Consider the following 19,077-nt stretch of genomic DNA (forward strand, 5'->3'; position numbering starts at 1 on the left):
TGTTTCCATTTCTCCTGCCAATAGTTGCTCATAAGCATACTGCACACATGTAAATAACAAAAACCGATTTCACAGCAGGTAATTCACAAAGTCGATCTTTTGTATTTTTATGAAATTTAGTGCTTTTTGGAATATAATAATTATACAATGAAGTCCACTTTTCCTATTTAGAAAACCCCCAAAAAATATAAACTTAAAAGAAAAAAAAACTTATTATAGCATCAAGGAATAGTAGAGAACATCTAGCAGTATGGAGTAGGTGAATCGTTTCAGTGATGCTGTTGATCTGCCTGAACATTCAATATTGTTAAGGTTAGCCCTTTCTTTAAAATAACAATAAATTATTGAGAAATCAACTTGTGAAATAGGTAGCAAGAAGCACCTTGGTTTGAAAATAGAAAGACCAGAACTCTATTCCTTGCATCAAGAGAGACCAAAGCTCCTCTTTAGAACAACTAAAACTCCACACTTGGGAAATTATTTCTCTACAGAATATACAGATCAGCCTACTGAACATCAAGTCAGGATTATAATAACCCAGATTTGTATTCTGGCCTTAATATTCTTACTTCCCAGTTTCCATTCCTATAAACTTGGAATACCACCTGCTTCATCTACGTCCACTGGTTGAGGTAATAAGTAGCTGAGATAAACATAACTAAAGGGTTTTGCAGAATCATAAGCACTAAAACCAATGTAATTGTTTTTGATTAGTTTTTGTTATTTTCCAAAGAGCATTTGGAGTTACTAGAGGTGAAACTGGAAAGTCCTTTACCTAAACACATAAGAACTTGTCTCAATTATAACTTATGTTATGACTTTAGAAAATAAAATTAAAATGTGTTAGTAAAGAGCTTGTGTATAAAGTCATGTGCTTTGAATACCTCCTCTAACATTAGTGATTAACTTGTGCTGATTGATCTGTACTAGTTCCTCACATCTCTTACGATCAACACTATGCATTCAGTATAAGAAATATGACACGGTCAAGGCGTGGCAAGGCAAATGCCTCATAAAGAAAAAGCTTACGATTATAGTATTTATATTTTAGCTTCATGTACTATAGTAATGTAGTTAACGGTGTATAGTTACAATACTTAATCATTAGAAACACATAACTTAAAATCAAGGTTATATTTAACTCCAAATACATCTAAGTTGTATCCTGTTTAATCCTGGACTTTAAAAAGATAAGTAGCTAAAGCCAAATTTCAGTTACATGGCAGAATGTCTATTGTTCATACAAATAAAGCAGTCTTACCAAATAGCAACCTGAAATATCAGTTCCTATCTGTAAGGCAGGCAGATTACCAGACATAGTAGTATGAGAAAGATCTGTTTTTAATTCATCACAAATGATCAATACTCTCAAGGGAGAAAAGAGTTATCCAAGCAAATATTCCAGAGTTACATTCAAACAAATTGCAAGATTGGATGTTAAAATATAGAAAACAAGGGTGGGAGATTATTATTAACAGTAACAGCACTGGTAGTAACAGTTATTTATTAAACGCGTGCTGAGCAATATACTAAGGGTTTTACACTCATTATCTTACTGAGTCCTCACATCAATGCTATGATGTAATCTGTGATTTTTCCTCATTTTACTAGTAAGAATACTGAGGCTTGGTCAGGGCAAACAACTTGTCTAACGTTAGGAAGCTAGGAAGAGCGGAGTGCGGGTTATTTTCCTGAACCTAAAGAAAATCTTACCATGTAATACAAAGCACATAAGATATTCTCTTTCCAAATTATTAAAATACAGACTTCCTGAAGGATATTGGTATAAAAAGTCTATGTTGTCAGTTGTTGTTTGAACTGGAGAGGTAACATAATATATAATAATGGAAAATTTAAAATATGTGAAATAATGCTAACATTTGTGACTTCCGACAGTCCTCTTTACATCCACCTTTGGAACTTACCCGAATTATAATACTACAGTCAGGTTCCTTCCTTTCTACATATACTTCAATTAACAAATCTCCAGCCTGGGAAACCTAGAAAAGGGCAGAGGTGAAAACAACACAGATAAATATGTTATAAAAACACACATTTGAAACTGAAGACAATTATAAGGCCCTAGTCATATTTCTGAATATTTTATAACAATGAAACGAGCTTGATTCCCCTGTTCACAAGCATGAAGTGATCATTTCCAGATATGGTTGATTAAGGACAAGGAATTTACACAAATGTTATAAACAGCAACAACAATCCAATGATTTTTTTAAATTTCTTACCCAAGAGCTTAGTGCTCTCAAATAGGCTTACCTTCTTCCTAAAATGATTCTAGCTATGATGAAAATAAGCTGGCTGTGACATCAGAAGTGGTAGGAGCCACCAGCATGTACATTAACAGGATAAACAAAATGAGGGTGAAAATGAACATATGTAATTTTGCTTTAAGCTATAATGTGTGCATGACATCAATATTTAAAAGGCAAAATATGGCTTGCCACATTTTCAAAGAAGAAGTGAGGTCATTCATGGAATATGGCAGACAATAAAAAGTTTTTAATTATCTTTGGCCAAGGATTAAATATTAATTGAAGTCATTATTATATTCCAGAAGACAGACTAAGTGAAGAAGATACAAGCCCGAAAATAAAAGGCATTAAGATATCACCATATAGATTGACAGTATAGAAGGTTAACAGAGAACCAAATGAATCTATGAAAAATACTTTGAGTAACTTTTTCTGGAAGTCCCCTTAAGTTATGTAACAAATTAGAAACAATATCACCTGATTTAAAAAATAAAAAGTTCATAATCAAGAAATTCTCAAATTACATTTGCCTCAGCATAAAATCTAATGAGCAAACTTGTGGGGAAAACATTAAAGATACACATTGAAGAAGTTCCTTGATTTTTCTGGCATTACAGGCTCAGAAAAGTTTATTTCGTTTTTCCTCCTCACTTTCAATGCTACAGATAAACTCCAGTAAGGAATGGATACAGTTGACGCTTTTGCTTTTCACTGTGCATAAACAGATCTCCAGGAAGGACACATTTTAAAACTTAAAAAGTAAATACAAAGAATTCACAGGGTGAAATAAAAAAGAATAGGTAAGAAATTCAAACAGGGGTAAGACAAAGACACTGAATGTCAGAAAAAAAATACTCCAGAGGACAGTTTTGAATGGATTAGGGAAAAGTTTAAGTAAAAGAACAGATTTTTCCAGACTCTTTTACTTATCTTTTCCAATTACTATATTTAATTCTTATTTTTACTTACTTATAGGGACTGAACTGAAAGAATTCAAAACTGGTTTACTGTAATATGAATATAAAAGATAAAAATGCAAAAGGATACTCAAACTTTTTAATAACAATGTAGGTAATGTGGTTAAAGATTACCTTTCAGCCTCACACAATCCTTTATTTCATTATTAAAGCCCTCCTCCCTGCTCCAAAAAAAAGTGAGAATTTGAGATAACTGATAATGAGCTATTTTTTTTAGGGTGAAAGCGAACTCCTTTGGAAGCTGCATAACTAAAATGGAGAAAATAATTCATTAAGTAATATTGTAGTTTTAGTACTAATCTAAGGCTTCTCCCATTTTCTTCATATGGAATGACAACAGCTTCAGTGACTTCTCCAGTTATTGTGGATATTTCAGGACTGAGGAAAATTTGTATCTAACAAAAAAGCATTTGCCTCATTATCTGAGCATATCTGTAAACAGAATACATTTAACCCATTTCTCTCATTTATATTGGTACCCTGAATCCATTCCTAGTTACTAGAAGGTGATTAATGATCACCGTTAGAAGTTCCAGTGAATATTCACCAAACAAGCATAGTGCAACCTGAACACAAAAATAATACAGTATAATGTGACTGAGGAAAGCAGGACAGGATATAGAAAAGTCAAGTGAAGACAAAAATTAGAATGTGTTGCAAAGATCACATTAGACGCATTCCATTAATACAATCATCTGAAAGCATGCAAAGCAAAAGCTTGTAAGAAATAATTGATAGTTTCAAAATAACAATAGAAAGAATCACTAGGCTGTCTGAATATTCAATTTACTCTGAGTATTTCTTTGGCTTTAAATGCTTCCTTTGAAATCCATTAGCATGTTCAGTCATGCTTTTATATACAAATGCTGATTTTATAAAGAAAATCTTGAAAGGTAAATTAATACTGATTTTCCCTTCCATTTTAAAAATGTACATTAACATATTTTGCGTGTATGTATCAGGTTGCAGAATTATACAACCAATTTACTTAGGTTTTTTTTCCACCCATTACTTTTACTTTGCTTCAAATAGGAACTTGAAAATACACACAGCAAATGTCTTTACATTTGTTTTGTTTAATTCTTTAGAGCTCTAACTATTACTACTCACTTGGGTGTCTTTCCACTTGGTAATAAAGCTATTTTCTATGTCCATTTGTTTGACTTGATCTTCTTTAACCTGTTTAAAATATAATTTGGGACATTCTAATAATGTAGAATAAGAAGAGTGACAACAGTCATCCTCATGTAACTCTTCAGGAACTTAATACCAACAACTTAAAAATAAATGAGAATGGCCATCGGAATCAGTATGAGCCCACACAGCTAGGTCAGAACAAGATAGGGTATCCTAAAGTTCAAAATATTTTATGATGACACTACGTCAGGCTCCAATTGCATTGATGGAAGCCCTATTGCTTAGCAAACTTAAGCAAAGGATCTGATGGCTGGTTTAAGTTTATGCAGGTTGAGAAACAAAGCTCATTTCTCAAATTGAAATGTTCATTAAATGCTTATTAAATTTCCATCATTTAGGTAAAGTTAAATTTAACGTAACTATGAAGATAACTATTTTATTAATGGAAGCTACAAATACAGAAAATAGAGCATGTAAAGCCACACATCATTTTTTTCTGAATCTTTATTTTCTCAGCATCAGATTATTGCAAAGAAGTTGCTATTGATCAAAAATAGTGGACACATATAGAAAGAAGTAAAGAAGAGATCAAAGAGCAAAGAAAATCCCACAATCTAGTGTCCATTCCTACATGAATTAAGATACAGACCTAACTGTGATATTTTGTTTTATTAAAATAGTTCCTTTTTTATGATAAGTGATTATAATAAGAATGTAAGAACTTCACAATGGTAACCAATTACACTAACCCTATTGACTTCATCTGGTATATCCGTACTCCTGGAAAACAACTGGACTCATAAACACCATTTAAGGAAACGTTCAAAAAGGTTAAATGACAAAATTGAGATGCTAGATTTAGTTATATACTAAAACTGGCCTTTCCCCCAAATTCGACATTTATGAATCCTGGGCTTAGTTTCTCTATTTTTACTTCTTTGGACCAAGAAAGCATCCCTATTCCAACAGTTTTCTGATGGAACATGAAAATATTAATTTTATAAAATGGAAAATTAAAAAGTCAATTAAAACAGAGATGACTTAGTAAAAAGCCATAGAATAAATATTTTAGAGTATTATTTTTTTTTCCAATTGGGGACACAATTAAAAGAAAAAACTAAAGCGCTTTCAACTGCAGAATTTAAGAGGCTGGTATTTATTACTGACATGTTAAATTCATAACTTTGCACCTCTAAGTAGATATAATTCATAAGCATATAAACAAAAAGAAAACATACACAAAATTCCTATAAATAGAAATATTCTGCCGGGCGCGGTGGCTCACGCCTATAATCCCAGCACTTTGGGAGGCCGAGGCGGGTGGATCACGAGGTCAAGAGATCGAGACTATCCTGGTCAACATGGTGAAATCCCGTCTTTACTAAAAATAAAAAAAAATTAGGTGGGCATGGTGGCGCATGCCTGTAATCCCAGCTACTCAAGAGGCTGAGGCAGGAGAATTGCCTGAACCCAGGAGGCGGAGGTTGCGGTGAGCCAAGATCGCGCCATTGCACTCCAGCCTGGGTAACAAGAGCGAAACTCCGTTTCAAAAAAAAAAGCTACATATAGCTATTGTTTTTAAAAATATAACTATTCTTTATTTTCTGTATTTCTAAATATTAATAAAGATCTAAATAATATCCTAAAACATAGATATTTGTTTGCAAAGAGTGACATTATAATCATCGTTAACAAGGGCAGGATACAAAATATTTACCTCAAATATTTCTACAAAATTATTAATTAGGTCCTCAATTACATTCACTTCTTCACTAGTTTGTCCCTTCGTTTGAAACAAACAGGATGAAAAGACCAAGGCCAAATTATGGGCATTCATGTGATTGATTTCTGAGCACTTCTGAACCCTGTCAGAGAAAAGCACAGTTTATTATGATACACTTCTATTTGGAAATTTCATAGAACAGAAAGCCAGTTTATCAATTTTTTAAACACATCAATATTGGAATTCTTTGATATAACAGATAAGAGCGGTGACTTAAAAACACATGGTTCTTTCTTCCAAGTAGCTTATAATCTAGTTAAGAACAGATAAAAAATACTGCTAAACAGATAAGTAAAAGTAACAAAGCAGTCCTTAATTATTGATTTAGAGAAACGGCGGACCATATCCAAACAATTGCAGACTATAAAACAACCTGTGGCCAAAGCATGGTAGTATGCTTGCAGAATGCTGTAAAATGACTTGGGGGGCTGCAGCATAAGGAGGAGGAAATGGGGCAGGAGACAGAAAACAGGCAAAAAAGGTAGGTCATTAGGCATATAATTGACAGTTCCAAATTCCAGGTGCAAAGCTGGGCTAAACTTTCCAAAAAGTGCAAATCAAGTGAGAAAGATATCTGGGCACATGTGTCCATACAGTTATTCAAAATAAAATATTATCATAAAGTAGACCATTTTAAAATGCAATTACATTTTCCTTGGATATAACTAAGAATGGCTTTAAAAAAAAAAAATAATGAACAGAAATGAACTCTTCCAATCAGTAGACTATAACACTGGGGGCTTAAAAGAGATGTTAAATTGCTTACAAGTAAGTACAAAGTAATTTTTAAAAATATATATAAAACCCACAATGAGGTGTCATCTCACACCAGTCAGAATGGCTATTACTAAAAAGTCAAATGTCAAAAAAAAAAATAATAACAACAGATACTTGAGAGGTTATGGAGAAAAAGGAATCCTTTTAAACTGTTGGTGAGAGTTTAAATTAGTGCAACTATTATAGAAGACAGTGTAGTGATTCCTCAAAGAACAAAAGACAGAAATATCATTTGACCCAGCAATTCTATTACTAGGGATATACCAAATGGAATATAAATCATTCTATTACAAAGACAGGGACACACATATATTTATTGCAGCACTGTTCACAAAAGTGAAGACATGAAACCAAACCTAAATGCCCATAGATGGTAGGCTAAAGAAAATGTGGTACATATACACCATGGAATACTATGCAGCCATAAAACAGAATGAGATCATGTCCTTTGCAGGAACATGGATGGAGCTAGAGGCCATTATCCTTAGCAAACTAACATAGGAACAGAAAACCAAATACTGCATATTCTCAGAAATAAGTGGAAGCTAAATGATGACAATACATGGACACATAGAGAGGAACAACATACACTGGGGCCTAATGCAGGGTGAAGAGTGAGAAGAGGGAACAGAAAAAATAACTAATGGGTGCTAGGCTTAATACCTGGATGAAGACAGATTCTGTGCAACAAACTCCTGTGACACAAGTTTATGTAACAAACCTACACACACACCCCTGAACTTAAAAGTTCACAAAACAAACAAACAAACAAAAAACTCCCTGAAGTATCATCCCCAAGAAAGGGAAAGTGACATTGATAAAAATGTAACAGATGAGAAATAAAGTGGCACACTTCATCAAATAAATATAGTCACTCCATCAAATGAATATAGTAAAACTAAGCTAGACATTCCCATCTCTGAAGAACATAGATTCAGGTAGCTACAGGCAAAAGTGAATAAACATGACAGCAATATATATGATAATGTAGGAAATGCACAATAAAATACCAAATTGCATAGCAGAGATGGAGCAGGTGCAATCATCATACATGATTTACAAGATGAAAATGGAACTGGAATTTAATAGAAGAGGATTTAATAATTGTGAACACCCCTCTCAAAACCATGTCTATGCTTTTACCCTACACTTAATTGTAAACATCTGGGAAAATGTTCTGCATATCTGTCTCTGTTACTAGGATCTAGGCATCTCACAGTCAGAAACTCTTTAATCACACTGTGGTGCATGATAAACACCTGGTGAATAGAATTAAGTGGCTATTACTGATGGAGGAAATGGTCTTTTAGCTAGGGTAGGGATTGAATTAAATGCTAAGTCAACCTGTCCTCATCCAAATTTATCTCTCAGTCTTTTAAGGGCATTATCTTTAAGAACATTCCTGCCTTTCTTGAGACTTCCTTCTGCAATACCTTCTCCTTTGGTACTTTTCACCTCTCTTGTCTTTGGTTTAAATGGCTGCCTTAGTTTCTGGGACGAATTAGGTATAATATGGTACTTCCTTTTCTTCCTTTACTTCTCTGCTCTGAGGTGTTAATATTTCCAAGTGTTCCACATTCAGCTTGCCCAGTCCCTTCTCCCCCAGGTCTTCTCATCAGAAATTCAACGACACTGTTTCCTAGTTAGTTTCTCTGTCTCTATGCTGTATCTTTCGCACCACTCCCATTATAGGGATTTTATCCTAAAACATTTAATCAGTTACTTCTTATCACTTAAAGGATAAAATCCAAATGTTTTTGCATGACTTACAAAGCCTTCCACAACTTCCTGCCAGCCAACAATAATCCTCTCATCTCCTAGTACTCCTATGTCCCAGACATTGTCTTCACTCATTTCTCATACTTTTATCTCATGCCCAGTTCATATGTCTCTTCAAATCTGAAGCACAGAAGCATCCTCTGGACCACAGCACATAATGAATGATTCAATTTATCCATTATAAATTCCATGCTGCATGCTAAAATTCTCGATATTAAAGTTTGTCTCAACATCTTACAGACATGGAGATAGGACTATATAATGTAGACTATATTTGTATGCTACAATACGATCAGTTTTACAATAATGGAGTGGACATAAATGAGAAGTAGTGGTTGGGAAAGAAAAGAACAAGAGGAAAGAACACAAACTGTGAAAGATTTCTAAATCGAGGCTTCAAGTAAGGTACTTTTAGCAAAATTCCACTTTATAGAAATTGATTCAGAGAGGATGCCATCCATTCAGGGAGCTACAATATATTCCTTAATCAAAATTTATATTTATTAAAGTTTTCATAATAATTCTTGCTGAGATTAAAAAAAAAAACATTTTAACTTAAAAGGTTACTTGCAAATGTCAACCTTCAGACCTCATTTTTAAAGTTACCATTATATTCCTCATATATTTCCAAAATGCAAGGAGGCTCTCATGCCTTGACATAAAAAAATGTTTTTGATTTTTAAAATTTCCTCATTGGATCAATAGCCTGGTACCAAATATAAAGGTCAGGTAAGATATAAACTGATAACAAAGAAGTGTTCACTGTGAGAAAATACTGTCCTCACAGACAGATTCTTATTACAGAATTCTTGTCCCTGTACATCCTTCATTTTCCAGCTTCTAACCCAGGTGAGTTTTAAAGTTCTTGCTTATGAAACAGATGCATTTGAGGATACTATATACAATCATTACAATTATTTCTGGTTAAGAAATTTCTAATGCTATTTACCTGTAAATGTGACTTAATTACAGAAACAGAGGCCAAGGTGAGTTCTTAGGATATGTTGAAAGATTCACAATCACATAAGAAATAATGACTTATTGAGTGCTGTGTTTGAAATATCTAGAAAAATTCATTAATCAACCCACCTATACAGGTGTTCAATGATAGCTGCTAGTGTTGCTCGGTTGACCCCTGGAAGAGTACGTATAAATGCTCCATATTTTTTAATTCTTTCTTTGTCATCTTGAGTATCTGGAGGAAAAAAAAACAATCTTGAGACCTAAACTAATTGGCTGTGTTATGAATTTGTCTTTCAGCAGTATTGTAAAATAGTCACAAGTGCACTTTAATAAGTGATACAATCAGGTTTCAGTAGACAGTAGTTCAAAGTTGTAAAGTATTTGCCTACAAATCTGGGAAAGCATTTATTTACATAATATTCCAGCACTATATGCTCTAGTTCTTATAGTTTGTAATGTAAAACAAAGGATTTTCAAAATGGAAGGTTAAGAGGGATTGTATTTTTTTATCTTCTATGTTATGGAATATTGAACTTTAACTTAACAAGAATACATTCAATTAATTACTCAAACTGGAGTACAAACTGAAGAGTTAACCTGAAAGTATTTTAACTCTGGCTATGGAAATGTTGTATCATTTGTATTTTAAAATTACATTTCTTATATTTTTCTTACAAAATTATAAAAATCTTTCCAACGCTATGAACCATCCTGGATCTATGAACTGTATAGTACACTTTTGATCCAGGTTAAGAATATTTTCAGCCGGGCGCGGTGGCTCAAGCCTGTAATCCCAGCACTTTGGGAGGCTGAGGCGGGTGGATCACGAGGTCAAGAGATCGAGACCATCCTGGTCAACATGGTGAAACCCCTCTCTACTAAAAAAAAATACAAAAAATTAGCTGGGCATGGTGGCACGTGCCTGTAATCCCAGCTACTCAGGAGGCTGAGGCAGGAGAATTGCCTGAGCCCAGGAGGCGGAGGTTGCGGTGAGCCGAGATCGTGCCATTGCACTCCAGCCTGGGTAACAAGAGCGAAACTCCGTCTCAAAAAAAAAAAAAAAAAAAAAGAATATTTTCAAATCTTCTGAAAAGGTGAGAACGCAATGGAAGTCAAGTCTAGGTCTTAATAACTACAATTTGGATTTAGCGGACGATAGGCCTCCTGCTTTTGTCATGAACAGAAATTTCTTGGTTCATGGAGAGGAGAATGAAAGGGAATTACTCTCCACTCACCTAACTGCAAGAAGGCAAATATCTGGAGAAAACCCCCAAAGATCTAGACTCTCTGTAGGGTGTGTGCAGTGACAGTTTGGCCTATACTACCTGATAGGGAAATAGATTATTCAAATAAATCACTTGTGCTGACTTGGTAAATCAAGGAGACTGCACTTACTATTTCCTCTCAATTTGCAACTACCTTTTTGCAACAAGGCTATTTTACCTCTTGCTTAGCCTTACCTCTTCGACTCACAGAAAATCAGAAGCAAACTAATGATTTCTTAAAAGTACAAAGTCACTTGTAAAGGACACTAGGATCCCTGGCAAGGTAAGAAACTCTATGACAGGGTTTTCAAGTGCACTCCTATTCAAAATTGCAAGTGGTATCTCTTTTGTACAGACTTTGCCTGTACCTGAGATCAATAGCCATACACATGAGTATACTGAATTAAATGCACTAGTAGATGACTCTCTGTAAGAAACAGGGAAAAACACCCAAATTACATTCAAAGACTTTACTGGAAATTAATTATGTATAATTCCCAGTACAATACAAACATTTACCCTCATGATATCCAGTTTCTAACTGTAGGAGTAATTGCATTTATTCCATAATACTACTACACTTAAAATAAGCAGTCATGCTGGTATGCATATTTTTACACATCTTATAAAATACATGATATTTTCAAAATAAAGCTAAACAAACCGAAAGTAAAACTCAGGAAAGATTTCAGGCCATACAGAAAATACAATGAACAATTCAACTAGACATAGAATTCAGACAATTTAACAGTGTTCCTAGAAGAACAGATCCTATGTCATATAAATGTAGGTGGTGCACCACCATAAGACATTCTCTACCTTGGGTATATAGTATGTCAAAAGAGTTTTGTGAATTAACTCAGAGAATCCTGGTTTATTCTTTTCAGGTCCAACAGGGCCATTTTGAAGGGTCTTGCTGAACTACATTGGATGCAAAAGCAAAAGACTTAAAGATTGTTTGACCCAGTATTCAAAGCTTTCTCCAAATAAAGTCTCAAAAAAATTCACATGCAAATGAAAGGTGAACACATTCATTTCTGACACACTCCTACCCCTGCTGATTACCTTGTTCTGGTAGAGTGACAACAGTGAAGACTTGTTTGTCACTGAATTTGACAACTTTAGCGAATATATATTTGTCACTTTTTTGTTGTTTTTTTAAGAGGCAGGGTCTCAGCTCTGTCACCAAGGCTGGAATACAGTGGCACCATCACAACTCACTGAAGCCTGGAATTCCTGGACTCAAGTGATCGTCCCACCTCAGTCTTCAGAATAGCTGAGACTATAGGAGCACACCACCATGCCTGAGTTAATGCTTTTATTTTTTTATATAGACAAGGTCTCATTATGTTGCTCAAGCTGGTCTAGAACTCCTGGCCTCAAGCTATCCCCTCCTGCCTTGGCCTCCCAAAATGCTAGGATTATAGGCATGAGCTACCGTGCCCAGCCTTGCCATGTGCTACTGATAACCAATTTTATAATAAAGCCAAATTATAAGTCTTTATGAAGTAGAGATACTCTGAACGGCTTCATTTATTTCAATAAAATTTTCTTAAAACCAAAATGAGGGTCGCAAGGTAATTGAACTTAAAGCAATGTATTTATCTCTGCATTTTAAATCTCAGAAAATTATAAAATCAATTCTTCTTGTGATTACAGTGAACCCTACTAATTTGAGAAACATTAGAAGGCAAATGAAAAACTTCTAAAAGGTAGTACTATCTTGACATGCTTTGTTTTAATTATAATGCTACTCTTGCTGACACTAACTAGGGTCATTCTTGGGATAATTTTCAAACTGTGCATGTTTGTGACATCATTTCAAAATTAACATCTTTAGCATATCACTTGTTTTAGATTAAACACTTGCAATGAAGAAAAATTATTTCTCAGTAGAGGAATGCTACGTGATCAAATTCAAAAGCCATTTTCCAAATCTTGAAACAGATTAAATGTATAAGAGACAAATACATTATAATTATGGAATAATTCAAAAGTAGATTTTAAAAACTAGAACAAAGGAGGACTGAACATCATCATTTGGAAAATATAGATATGAGAAATGTTTTTGGTTTATTAATAAAAATTAAAATGCTATATACATAAATTACAAAAGTGTAAAAATGGACTAAAAGACGGAAAAATAAAAGCAGCTTCATTAAATAGGTGGAATTAAAGGCAATGTTTATATTTAAGTCTTTATTATTGCAATGCTTCAATAAAAGGACTTGATTTAAATACTTGAAAGTTAAAAACAGGTTTTACTGAAATTAATGTGACCCATGAGTGATTTAATAAACTCCTTTTCTAGGGTCATCTCTTAATTAGCTTCTCTTACAGTACATAACAAAACTCCTTTATTTCATTAGAGGGAATCAAGGATAAATGAAGCAAAAGTTTAAAAAAATGTTATGTACACTAGAGATGTAGAATAAGTAACCGAAGAAACACAGAAGAGTCACAGGTGAAAATCTTGCAAATGAATCCTGTAGTAAATGCTTCATTTTATTTTTAATGAGAAATGAGTAGCACACATGGAATTAAGTGTAACATTCCAAAGTTAAAGCAAACTAAGCACTACGAAATCCACTGAAAACTAACTATATACCAAACAATTTAGCAACTATTTTGAATGTCTCTTTAGGTAGAGAGAAACAGCTATTGATATTTATACAATTTCTGTTCTAAGTCATTATGTACATTGTTTCTTTCAATTAAAATTTCAGTTTATCAAAGATTTTTAAATCTAAGTATTAAAAGGCAAGCACATATTATGGTCTATGTTACATACACACACACACACATACATACATATATCTATATATCTATCTATATATATATCTCCACATATATCTATATAAATATTACCTAAAGCAGAGATCCAGTAGGGGTAAAGCTCTTTAGTAAGCAGTGCATCATCAATGTCAGAGAGAAAACTTTTCAACACTCCCGTCACATCTTCAAGCTGATGTTTTCCAGCCCTCAATTTAAAGCTTCTTGCATCCTTTTTGAAACTCTCCAGGAGTTCACTTATATGCAAAGGATCACCATTCTTTTGATAGATATATTTGCATCCTAAACCTTTGTTTAAAAAACACAAGTTATATTTTGAAAGTCTAGATTTAAAAGCCAGTTTGATATTTCAGTAAAAAACAAAAGTTTGTGTTGAGATGATGGGTAAGATGAAGTCAGAGACATATGAACATGCATGAGCAGGAAAGGCCTTTTACCCTTCATTTTAGTATTTAAAATGTAAACCTGATGAGCAAATCATTACAGCCTCAGCTCAGGGCAAACCCCTGATCAGTCCTTCTTCCAGCTCTCCATAGTATCTTTTCCAAATTTTCTTTTACCTAAAGTGCCCTATCTTCACTTGGTCTCCCATCAAACAACTTGTCTCCATTTTCTCACTGACAAATGTGAGGTTCTTTGGTATAAATGTCACCAACCTCCTACCTACGTATTGTATATTAATTTCTGTCTGCTCCCATCTTCACCTTATTTGCAATGGCAAGTTGGGTCACCTCTTTTTTTATAGTTACTGATTGATGAAGTGCCCCATACCAAATGAAAGTAGTGGTTAGAAGGAAGAGTAATGATGCTGATGACAATAATTCAAGCCCCAAAAGCCTCCCTTGCCTCCTCCCAGGCTGCTTCTCCCTCTTCCTTTCACAACCAGGCTGTTTCCTACATTTATTCTTTCTACTCTTTCACCTGCCTGTTAATCCGTTGACTACACAATCTTGCTTCTGTGCCCAATCCCCATTCTGTTGGGGCACCTTTATCAAGAATATTAATAACCTTCTTTTTTCTAGATGCTTTTCGGTTTTTAATCTAGGGAGAGCTCCTTGCAGCATCTGACATTCTGCATGAATCCCCGTAAATTCATTTAACCGCTGAACTTCCATGACATCATGATTTCATGCCTCTATTTTCTCCCTTCCCTTTGTGATTGCTCTCTCAGTCATCTATTTTTTTCTGTTCATCTAATACTTATTGGCCATCACGGGAATCTCTCCTCAATTCACTTCCTTTCCTGACCACTGAGTGAGAACCCATCCAACCTCATCACTTCTACATAAACATTTTCACTCAGGTTTTAATTTCCATGAGATCTCTTTCTTTCTCTCTCTCTCCTCTCTCTCTCTCTCTCTCTCTCACACACTCACACACACAAACACACATACACACACACACACCCCATTACATATACATGCAACACATACCCACACCCACACACTTATCTTACGGCAAATCAAAATAACCCGAAGAAATTAATTATTCTGCCCTGTTTACTACCTCACCTTCTCTTTATCTTGTTCCTCTCTACCTGAATATATGGCATTGCCTTCTCCCCAGCCCTTTACAGGTTAGAATATTTCTCAATTAACACATTAAAAACAAAAAATGCAGTGCTGCATCACATAGATTCTTCATCATGATCTCACTCTCAGAACTGTCCTCCTCTTTCCAACCCATATGCTGTTATTTGAGCACTGAGTTCTTACTACATTGTCGTAATTCCTTGGCACTATTCCTATGCAGCCCTGTGTGTGTCTCAACAATGGTAACAGCGTGATCTAAAATTCAGGTCTGTAGTGTTACCAACAAGCTTAAAAACCTCAATACTGCCTTCCTGCTGCCTATGAGGCAAAGTTTGAGGATTTCAGTTTGCTACATAAAACTTTACCTGAATTGACCGAACCTCTTGGCTTTTATATTGATTGACTCCTTCTTCTCATACTAAGCTCTGGCCACATTTAAACATCCCAAAGATCTCTCCACAAACTGTGTGACTCTATACCTTAGCACACTATTTCTCCTCCTGGAATCCCAACCTCTTCTCCTAACTAGCTCCCATTTCTCTTAGGACTCATTGTAAGCACTGTGCTTTACCCGTGAAGCTCTCTGTTACGCCTGCTCTAGGTGAAATTCACCCCTACACCGTGGACACCAGTAGCACCCCCTGAACGTCTTTAAGAGAATCTTATACGGAATCTAGGATAAATGAAGCAAACGTTAAAAAAAAAGTTATATACACTAGTCAGATACACTGACTTGTAACTGCTCATGTATTTGTCTTGTATTCATAAATATGCAAATACCTAGAAGGCAAAAATTATGTCTTATTTTCTGTGATATATCTCTGTGTATATCCGGCAGTTACACAGTGCCTAGAACTACTCAGTAGGTATTTAATAAATGACTGCCTAGAAATTCCATTTGACACAGCAATCCCATTACTGGGTATATATGTGTGTACATATATACATACACACATATGTATATACATATATGCATATATATAGTCCTCTATAATATATATGATGTATAGGTATTATATATATTTGGAATTATATATAATTGTGTTTTATTATATATCTACTGAAAATATATACATAATCACATATTGGACATTACTATAAGAAGCTTCCTGCTATGATAATATGTTTATATTTTTCTTTATATACAGATGTATGTGTATATGTATTTCTACAAACTTTCATTGCTTTATTACTCTAATATGCAAGTGAATGCATCTTGTAATAGAGATATAAAGTTGTTATAATATATGAGATTTCATTAAAATCTAATGCTGAATTAAAAAAATCTAATGCTGAATTATTTTAAATCCAAATCAACACAAGGAAAATTCTGATTACCCTAGAAAAACATTAAATAGGCGACACCAGAGCTAGACAAAGTATTTTAATTACTTCTTGGTTAAAAAGGACCTTATGCCATTTTGAAATGTGAAGATTCCCAATGAAGTTATACTCTTGCTAAAACATAACATATATGTGATTCATGTGTATCTGCAAAATGTACACTAATATTTAGAGGCTATAACAAATGAAGGCAATATTCTCCTTCCTCCATTTTTAAGTAAACAGATGATTATAGCTAATAAGAAAAGTATAAACACACTATCATAGCAGAAAACTTCTTATAGTAATGCCCAGATGTGTGCATATATTTTTTTTTCAGTAGATATATAATAAAAACACAATGAATCTGGACATTAATAACGGCACTTGGATTACATATGACACTCTCCCTAGAACAAGAGATTAAAATATGCTTACTAGAAGTCTAATTTCTGAAAAGTATTTTCTTTATACTCATTAGTTCTGATATTTTGTTACATATCAGTGTATTGTCAGTTTTCTATACTAGAATATATGACTCACAGCTTTGTCTTGAACTTTTTACTCCCACTACTGTGGTTCTAAGAGTGAGACCAGTGACTGGCATTCAATAAGCACTCAATAAAGCGGCAATGAATTAATGACACAATGCTTTACTGCAGCCCTCTCACTACTTATACCTTCTTTTCAAAGTAAAAACATCCAAAGACACCTCTGACATTAGGAGAACAACAATTTTAATACAATCCAAAATATCAAATCAATCATTTTACTCTTTTTCACATTTGTAATCTAAATAAATGGCATTTATCTACAGGTTAAAAGGGCTCATGGTAACATTTTAACATTTAAAATAGGGTCAAGAAATTTACAGTATAAAATATATCTGCAAAAAAAGGAATTTGAAGAATCTATAACCATTTGAAAATAAACATGAAGAATAGAGGATATCTTTCAGGCATGTGTAAAATACTATTATAGTATATAAAACTAAAATAAGCTGAAAGGTGGTATAGGTCAATTTTTTATTTGCCAACTATTCATTGAAATATCCATTGAAAATGAACAAAAACTGTTAAAATAACTGTGCCTCTTAATATAAATTACACACACTTTATGTATGCCAAAGGAAGCAAATTATTTTACATACTGTTCCACAGTTTACCACCTCTAAAAACATGCTTAGATGTGTTGTGTCACTGTAGGCTTTAATTTAGCCTGTAAATCCCTGAAAGATATAGTCTTCAATCTACTATTTTTTCTTACTTGAATAAAACATATAATCTACTGTTTAATGTACATATTATAATTTAGATTATTTCAATATGTTATTTAACATTTTATGCATATAAAGGGAGGAGGAACTGGTAAGAATGTATAGTTTCAATGAATCTTATTGGAAGAAGGAATGGTAATTAGCTGAACAGTAAATCTACCTTTATTTTTCACTGGTGTACTTTCAAATATAAAGGGCTTTAATTCAGTCCAATAGAGGTACCACTTAAAAACTGTAAGAATGATACCATCAGTTATAGGGGTTGAATAAAAACTCAGTGATACTTACCATACTGTGTAACAAATGCTATACAGCTGTTCACTATAATGGGAACGTCATTTTTGCTGAGCTGCTGATCTTGTAAAGCATTACCATCTGTACCTGCTGCTTTTTCAATTGCAGTATGCCAGACTGTGAAATCCAACTTGGTATGCCCATGGATGTACAATGTTCTGTAAAGTTTAAAAAGCATTTCAAATTATAATTTTGCTTTTTTTCAAAAAAAATCTTACTTTAAGACAGATGACCCTAAAATCCACACAATCGTGATCCTGTCTTACTATTGTAATGAAAGCTTTTCTTTTCCCTCCATTCACCACGAGCTTCCACTCAATCCCTTTTTTGCCTATATAGTTACACCACTCCATAGCATTGAGGAAACTCTTTAAATTTATGGTCTCACTTCTTTTCATTTCCCAGCCTCTTTTATTCTGTTTCTGAATAACTAAATTAAAACCATTGTGCATCTGTGACTTCTAATAGATATTTCTGGCTATGTTTTTCAAGTCTTTAGAATTGCTGATTTTATCTCTTAAAAAGAGAAAAACTAGCATTCAATTTGAATTTCATATCACAATTCTTTCTGGATTTTCCTCCTATCATTCTGGTCAGTCTTTCCCAATCTCACTTCCTCTTTCTGAATGACAAAGTCATAACCTCAGCACACACAAACGCTCCATGGACTCTCCAGGGAGATGTCATTCAGGCCAGTGGTTTCATCACTCCATATAAATTAGTTTACTTCCAAATCCCTATCTGCAGGCTATAACTTTCACAAATCAGATCTCCATGAGACTGCATAGCAAGAGAACAGAGCACCTGAGAGAGGGAATGACAATCAGGCTTTCTGAACTTCAATTTTAGCTCTGCCATTTATTTCCTTTGTAACTTTAGACAAGTCAACCTTATTTTTGCTTCAGTTT

General features: G+C 34.0%; 1 protein-coding gene across 5 annotated transcripts in view; it reads right to left on the reverse strand.

Annotated features, from left to right (window-relative positions):
• The window catches only part of ARAP2 (ArfGAP with RhoGAP domain, ankyrin repeat and PH domain 2), a 183,938-nt gene that overhangs the window by 46,476 nt on the left and 118,385 nt on the right, over positions 1–19,077 (reverse strand). For 4 of the 5 annotated variants that reach the window (XM_032273755.1, XM_032273753.1, XM_032273746.1 and 1 more), the window contains exons 20-25: positions 18,164–18,327; positions 13,820–14,032; positions 9,813–9,918; positions 6,102–6,249; positions 4,358–4,426; positions 1,926–2,000 (exon numbers count right to left, since the gene is read on the reverse strand). In XM_032273755.1, coding sequence (XP_032129646.1) covers positions 1,926–2,000; positions 4,358–4,426; positions 6,102–6,249; positions 9,813–9,918; positions 13,820–14,032; positions 18,164–18,327 — 775 coding nt within the window. The remainder of the gene's footprint in view (positions 1–1,925; positions 2,001–4,357; positions 4,427–6,101; positions 6,250–9,812; positions 9,919–13,819; positions 14,033–18,163; positions 18,328–19,077) is intronic. The other variant, XM_032273757.1, reaches the window with a different exon arrangement.

The sequence above is a fragment of the Sapajus apella genome, unplaced genomic scaffold (assembly GCF_009761245.1).
Source record: "Sapajus apella isolate SASKATOON/1434 unplaced genomic scaffold, GSC_monkey_1.0 scaffold5, whole genome shotgun sequence".
NCBI classification, from domain to species: domain Eukaryota; kingdom Metazoa; phylum Chordata; class Mammalia; order Primates; family Cebidae; genus Sapajus; species Sapajus apella.